At 48.9% G+C, this 7,462-nt stretch overlaps 1 protein-coding gene across 1 annotated transcript in view; it reads right to left on the bottom strand.

Moving 5' to 3' along the window:
- Positions 1 to 331: 331 nt before the first annotated feature.
- The window catches only part of ST8SIA2 (ST8 alpha-N-acetyl-neuraminide alpha-2,8-sialyltransferase 2), a 65,437-nt gene continuing 58,306 nt past the window's right edge, over positions 332 to 7,462 (bottom strand). Inside the window, exon 6 of the mRNA XM_053558680.1 lies at positions 332 to 4,769. Coding sequence (XP_053414655.1) covers positions 4,484 to 4,769 — 286 coding nt within the window. The 3' untranslated portion in view covers positions 332 to 4,483. The remainder of the gene's footprint in view (positions 4,770 to 7,462) is intronic.

Below are 7,462 nucleotides of genomic sequence, written 5' to 3'. Positions count from 1 at the left end.
CCTGAAAAGGAGTAAGATTTTGCCTGTGTTGAAGGGCACAGGTGCAGGGGTTCATGCTGAGGTTAGACCTGTGGCACCAGGCTTAGGGTCACTTTTAAATGTATAACCATCCAACCACAACAATGAACAGAAAAAGCCCTAGAGTGAGGATGAGAAGACCTAGGGGAAAATTTCACCAGCCACGCAGGTTTCTGACTCAGTTTTATGACCTACGGAGAGGAGATGACGTTTTCTGCTTTGGCCCAACCCACATGATTTTCTGGGGATTCTTGTGACATTATGAGTGCAAAAATGGCTCCATCAACTCCAAAGCCCTTTAAGTCATTAAGGATTTAATCCAACAAACATTTATTGAGCAACTGCTGTGTGCTATGCACCACGCCTAGTGCCGTGATGGATACAGATGAATAAAACACAGTGCCTGCCCTAGGCGAGCTTACACTCTAAGAACGGTCATAGGACAAGTGCACAAATAACTATAATACAAGGCAGAATATGGTAAGTGCCATGAGAAAGGTACAAATAAAGTGCTACGGTGGTTCAGCAGAGGGAGAGATCCCAGTGGTTGGTAGTTCAGGGAGAGCTTCATGAAAAGATGTGGTTTCTGCATGGGCCTTGAAGGAAACAAAGCCAGCATTCCAGGGATGAGAACAGCAGGCCAAAGGCACAGAGACAGGAAAATGCAGCACCCCTTCCAGGGGCAACTATTCTAGATTGACTCGTGTCAGGTGGGAAGCAAGAATGAGGCCTTGTACAATTGTTCATGGGTCAGGGGAACTTTCAAAGGATTGTGAGTGGCTAGAGATAAAAATTGCCATGCGCATTCAGGATGGAGTGGAGAATGTGTAAGTGTGCACGGAGGAAATCTGGGAGACTGCTGTCACATGCCCCAGAGACAAGTAAAGAGCAAGGTTAGAGCTAGTGGGGAGAGTAGCAAGGCAATCTATAGGAGAGGAGTTGACGGTGACAATAGGGTCTCAGCTGGGTGGTCATGGGATCATAGGTCTTCTAATAGGCAAAGGGGGGATCATAGAGGAAAGGGAGGCAGAGATGACCCACCTGGGTTCAGATGGGGGGAGCTTATGGAACTGCTGCAGAGCAGACAGGGTGAGTGTCCATCCCAGCTGGAGCTGGGGGAGGGCTGGGCCACACAGACTGGGGGCCTCCTAGAGAGGTGGTGCCTGCATGGGAAGGCAGGCACAAAGGTGCTGATCGAGAGTGTAGGGGGACAAGGAGAGGACACCTGTGCAAAGCATGTCTACATCGTGAAGCAAGGAGGAGAGAGGGTAGTAATGGTCAGGTCTGCCCTGGCTCCTTTTTAGATCAAGGTAGGGGTGTCAATAAATAAATCATAAATACAGAAATAAATATACACATCAATAAATAAATGGCCAAGAAGTGTTGGAAAGGGAGGAGAAAAACATGAGAATATGTATCCTGGTACTAAGGGGCCAGAGAGTGTGCAGGAGGGTCGCTGCAGAGCAGGTCAGCGTCAGGGCTCAGCACCCTGCAGGGCTGGGTGGTGCCGGGAGGCAGAAAGTAAGGATCTGTCCTAGATCTGGAGCTGCAGGGAGGTGAGGGCAGAGGCCGCAGGAGCCGGCAGAAGGAGGCAAGCTGGTGGGAGGCGGAGATGATGGTAGAAGAGCAGCAGAGAGCATGAGCGTAAACACAGCCAGTGAGGAGCGGACGGACAAGGCTTCCTCTGAACCGGAGGAAGATGAAGGGGAAGAGATTTTGAGGAGCGATCTCAGTTTGGGCGGCTCCCTCTTGGCGGAGACTGCTGTGTCTACAAGGTATTGGATCAGGGTGACTTGCTGGGCCCACCCAAGGCCAGGTGTCCTACTGTGGAGACTGCGGTGGAACCTTGCTCCTGCTGAGCTGTCATAGGCAGGAAAGGACAGGCAGCTTACCGACTGTGCTGCCCAGATGGAGAAAGACGCCAGTGAGGGTGAGCCAAGGCCCCTGGAGCGCCTGTCTTATCTTGGTCAAGGCATTTTGGCAGTGAGAGAATCAAACAGAGCTGGGGAGGAGTGCATGTGAGGATTGGCCGAGGCCCCCAGCCTTTCTCCAGAGCGAGCCCCAGGGCAGGTCGCAAGGGCTCCCGCCACTCCAACTTCTGTCAGTTTCAGTTTGAGGAACCGACTTGTGACAGAGAGGAAACCGTGACCTGGTTCTGCAGGTCCCCCAACGGGAGGGTGAGGCGCTGTCCTGATGGACAGAGTTTGGGCCAACTCCAGTACCTGACATCTGGGTTCCTCTTAGGACGCATCGTGGAACCTTCTGGAGTCCCAAGACCTTGACTGATTCACTGAGACGTCGATGGCAATTCAACCTCTTCCCCAGGTTACTGCAAGCTTTAGTAATTAAATGTCTTCTAGGACCTTTGAGATCTTCAAGATGAAACTCTGGAGATGTGTAAAGTCTGATACTGTTATTTTCAGTGCTCTTGAGCAGTCTGAAACCACTCAGTTCCCACAGAGGCTGTTATAGGGCTGTTGCTCTTTGAAATATCCGCTGTATAATGCAAATCCCAAATCTCAGACTTCAAGCAACCCACAAGGGAGAAAAAGTGGAGATGAGGATGGTCATCATGGTTTGGGGCTGCAGAGCCCAGTGCGGGTTAATGGTTCTGGGTATCCTTCCGCTGCCTCCTCTGGCTTCCCGTCAGCCATTAATTTAGAGCCAATGCTGTGTTCTGAATTACCTTTGATTAATTATGTCCAGTCTCATTCGCTTAGGAGCAAATCTTGATTACTTCCCTTAACTCTCCTTCAAGATAGTGGTTTTTAGCTTATCTTTCAGATATGTTTTAAAACACTGTTATTTATCAGGCCAGGGAATGCATCTAACAAATCAAGCTGCCTAATGCTTCTTCAGTGTGTGACCTGTGAGTCCAGCCCCTAAGTTATTGGCATCGAGCCCAGATTTCCCCAGCAGATTAGGTCTAGTGTTTGGAAATGCACTAGACTTTTTTAATTTTTATTTCGTAAAGTTTTAACTATTAACCTTAATAGGGGAAACAAAGATTTTGAATGAAGCTTTTTTTTTTTTTTTTTGCAGTTTTTTGGCCGGGGCTGGGTTTGAACCCACCACCCTCGGCATATGGGGCCGGCACCCTGCTCCTTGAGCCACAGGTGCCATCTTAGGAAACAAAGATTTTGCAAAATTCTAAAATCATTGTCCATGTGGGAAGAGGGACGTGGGTGGGTGTAGGGTGCACACTGGAACCTCTCCCTGTAGCTTTGGAGCTTGGTGTGGGCTCCTGGGACCATCAGGATAGCAAAGTGACAGGAAAGTGACATTGACACAGCAGTCTGGCTGCTGAGGCCCCACAGAGTACGGAATGCAGCAAACAAAGAGAGTGGTTTCAGACATGGAGCTAGAGAACATTCTTTCAGGTCTCACACTCTGGGGCTCTGCAGGCACCCAGAAAGGCATTTATGGGTATTTTAAGAAGGATGACATTTATCTTGAGAGTACCCTTTCAAGCCCTTGCTGTGGCTTTCCTGGTGGCAGAGGAGGACAGCAGAGTCCCCCACATGACATTCTAACAGGGTAAGAGGGAGACTGACCCAGAGGGTAAAATCCCAGGGTCTCTTCCTCCTCAACAGACTCCAGTTGCTTTAAGGAACACCCAACACAACCACCACATTTTGGACACGCTTCTGCCTTATTCTGGGGTGGAGCAGACCCTTAGCAGGAGGTTTCGATTTTTTCACAAACTTGATTTGGAACACCCCATCTCTTAGTTTCATCTTCCTGCTTCACCCAAAGTTCTTAGTGGTTCTTGCCAAGCCAGAATCGAATATGGACTGTCCATCGTGTCTCCTCCAGCCTTCTCTCCGTGGCTGTGGAAGCCTGACACAGGACGCTATGGTTTGTTCCTTGGGCAGTCAAACTCTTAAGTTCATGGAACAGGCCCTTGATTCTTACCGGGCCCTGCCACTTGGTTTCATTGTGCTCCTTTGCCCATTTGAACTGTCTAAACTTTCCTCTTCTCCGTGAACAGCCCCTGTCTTAGAATGGGTCACATGTCCCCTCTGGGTCTTGGCTCACCCAGAATCTGTATATCCTAGAGGCTGATGGCAGCTGACAACAGGTGGCTCTCCGTTCATCCATGAGCCCAAAGATCCCTCCAACCCAGGAGGCAGTTTGTCATCCAAAGTCTTGGGACTAGCTTCTTTTCATGTCAAGTCCTTCCGCCCCCAAAGATGGACTGAGTCTCAGTCTGGTTCAGGTGGGTTCTCCACACCTTCTTCCTGTGGCTTATCTGCCTAATGCTAGATGAACACCACACAGTTATAAATACTCAGGTCAATATATATATGCAGGTATAGATATATATATTCTGGTCACTGTTTTACACTTTAACAAAGAAAACCACTAGCCTGCTTTTTCTATTGTTTGTGCCACCCCGACTCCCATCTGCCTGTGTTGTAGCCGGCAGGAAATGTGAGCCCTTGAGTCCCTCAGGGTGCCCACCTTACGTGGCCCCATCACACTGGCCGACAGTCAGTTTCAGAGCCCCCTGCTCATGCAGGCTCTTGAGGGCCTTGAACTCCAAGGGCATGGTGTGGGGGCTGGCCTGGGAGGTGTAGCCGTACTTGAGGCTGTCATAGTAGTGGTATTTCACAGGGTTCTGGTTCTGATCGAGTGGAAAGGGCCAGAAGCCATAGAGGTAGATCTGGTTGCAGAAACGCGTGGCCAGGGTGTACATCAATAGGCCGGTGGTAGGTCTTTTGATGTGGACTTTGTTGGTCAGCCAATATCTGAAAAAAAATGGTGAAACAACAAAGAAACAAGTTTGTGAATCACCGTTTCCAGGAAGAGGGAGATTTTGTCCTGACGGGCAGCCTGCTCCTGCCCCTCAAGGAGCCCTAGGACCAATCAAGCCCCTGACCCCCACTTCCGTTTGTAGGGGACTGACAACCACCCTTGGTTCAGCAGCTGAGCCACTCCTCAGACTGGGTGCTTTCACATACAGGAGTTTAAGGAATTCTCAAAACAATCCTGGCCATGGGCAAAAATGGGGCTCAGAGATGAAAAGTGGCTTGCCTGAGGTCACCCAGACAGAAAGGGGGCAGCAAAGTTTTTCTGTAAAAGGCTAGATAATAATTATTTATGACTTGTGGCCACATGGTCCCAATTGCACCTGCTGGCTTTCCGCGTATTTGTAGAAGAACCACAGACAACACACAGGACTGTGGGCAGGGCTGGCCCACCTGCAGAACTTGGCAGATCTCTGTAAAGTACCTGCTCTTGCATGGTGTGTGCTGACTGTCAAGGTCCTGCTGTGCCTCCTTTGCAATTGCCATTCCTGACTCCATCCTTGCTGCCTGAGCATCTTCAGATCGCCTTTCTGTCCCTGCCTGCAGGAGCTCTGCCCTCAGGAGCCCTGCCCTCTGACCACGGGTGACTCCCCTGGACAGCTGCAGGGCACTAGACAATGGTTTGCCCTGGGAGGCTGGGTTCTACCCACTCTTTTCCTTCTAAACACCTGTTGCTACATCTTAGTGTACTTACCTCCGAAACAGAGCCCCTGCCTCCTGCTTCTGGGACTCTGTCAAAGGGTAAAGAGAGGAAGCATGGAGAAGCAGAGAGAGCAGGCTGTCAGGTGCACCTGAGCCACAAGGGCGGTGAGGAGTGACTATCTGCATTTCACAGACGAGGAAACAGAGGTGCAGAGGAGGTAAATAATTCAGAAGATCTGAGTTCTAGTGACAGTTCTGTCCCTGTGTGCCTTGGAGCAAGTCACTTCTTCCTGTCAAACTAATTTTGCACATTTATGTAATGATGGGACATAGTCCAGATGATCTCCAGGATATCTTCCTGGTTCCAACATTCCAAGACAACACAGAAGTTTCTCCAGAAGTGAAGAGACGTCCATTCAGTTCGTAATCATTCCTGCTTTCCCTCACACTCTCCCACAGGTTAGAACTCAATGTGATATGTGGTCTAACCTCTTTATTTCTAGTAAAAGCTTCCACCTACTCTACACTGAATCCCTTTCCAGGGGTCCTCAAACTTTTTAAACAGGGGGCCAGTTCACTGTCTCTCAGACCATTGGAGGGCCAGACTATAGTTCAAAAAAGAAACCAACTATGAAAAAATTCCCGTGCATACTGCACATATCTTATTTTGAAGTAAAAAAAACAAAACAGGAACAAATACAATCACACCGCCTCATGTGGCCCGCGGGCCGTAGTTTGAGGACCCGGGGTTGGCAGAAAGATGCAATTCCATACCACAAATTCCTCAGCACAGCGTCTCTATACCAGACACGGTCCATGTTTTTCTATCTTCACACAATCCCCATCCAACATGCTCCCAATTTGCCTCTATAAAAACACCCGTTCCCCCACCAAAGTAAAGGCCAGCATAGTTTTTGGTGACAGTTCAGCACAGTAGTGCACGTGACTTTATAATCAAACACACCAATTAAATTCATGCCAGAAGTAAATATCTGCCAGATAAAACATTCACATATTGCCAAAAGATAGACCTGTTTCATATTATTCAGTGCTTTTATCAATAGCACTGATATGGATAAAATAACATTGAAAGGGTGGGGCTGGGGGGCAATTTACTAGAAACCCTAATAGTCCTTTCCTTTTGCAACAAGATTTCTTCTCAAAAAGGGAAACCCCCCAAACATTCCAGAGAGTCAGCCTTAAATCCTTTTTATTTGTTTCGAGAAAGTTTTAGCCTCTGAATCAAAGTTAAAGATTCCTACTAACCCATATAATTTCAGTAAATCATATAATATTTGATAAATAAAATGCATTTCCCTCACCCACAACCTGATTGTCAGTCCGATGAGTTGAATCTCCACTTCAGCATTGCTGATGGGGACCCAGGTCTCACATGGCCAGAATCAGAGTGAATGTGGTGATCCTGGGCACGGGGGAGCCTCCTGGGTGGCCCCTACACAGCTTCAGTTGCTTCTTAAGCCTGTCACTTGAAGACTCCTTTCCCGGAACTTGCTATGATTTCATCCTGTCTGGGCCAAGAAACTTCCTCATAGTTGAATTTTCCAATTGGAAATCAAAGTTAGGGACAGAAGCAGAGAACAGGACAGTGTCTCTGCTCACTGCAAACACAAAGCAATAGACAAATAGCAGGAACAAGAGTCTGTGGTCCCACGGCAGCACTTCCTCATTTCTTCCTGTGGGGTGCAATCCCTATGGGGACACTCACCAGGCCATCTGCCTTCCACCTTGTAACCCTCCAGGCATTTCTCTGAAAGCTCTTCCTGCACAATCCAAGTTCCATAGTGCAGAACACACACTCTGCAAGACCTGGGCCTGGCCTGTTGTGCTCCTTCCTCATCACGACACACGCCCATGGCTCCCACAGCTTTGTACTCTCACAGGCCTCCTCTATCAAGGCTCGGATCAAGACTCCCTTGCCCTGCCTCTAGACTATACTGAGTGTCTCTCTGGGCAGCTGTGGTCACCTGCAC

Source organism: Nycticebus coucang, chromosome 2, assembly GCF_027406575.1.
Source record: "Nycticebus coucang isolate mNycCou1 chromosome 2, mNycCou1.pri, whole genome shotgun sequence".
Classification (NCBI taxonomy): Eukaryota; Metazoa; Chordata; class Mammalia; order Primates; family Lorisidae; genus Nycticebus; species Nycticebus coucang.
Note: the sequence above shows the minus strand (reverse complement) of the source record. Positions and strands in the feature narration are given on the sequence as shown.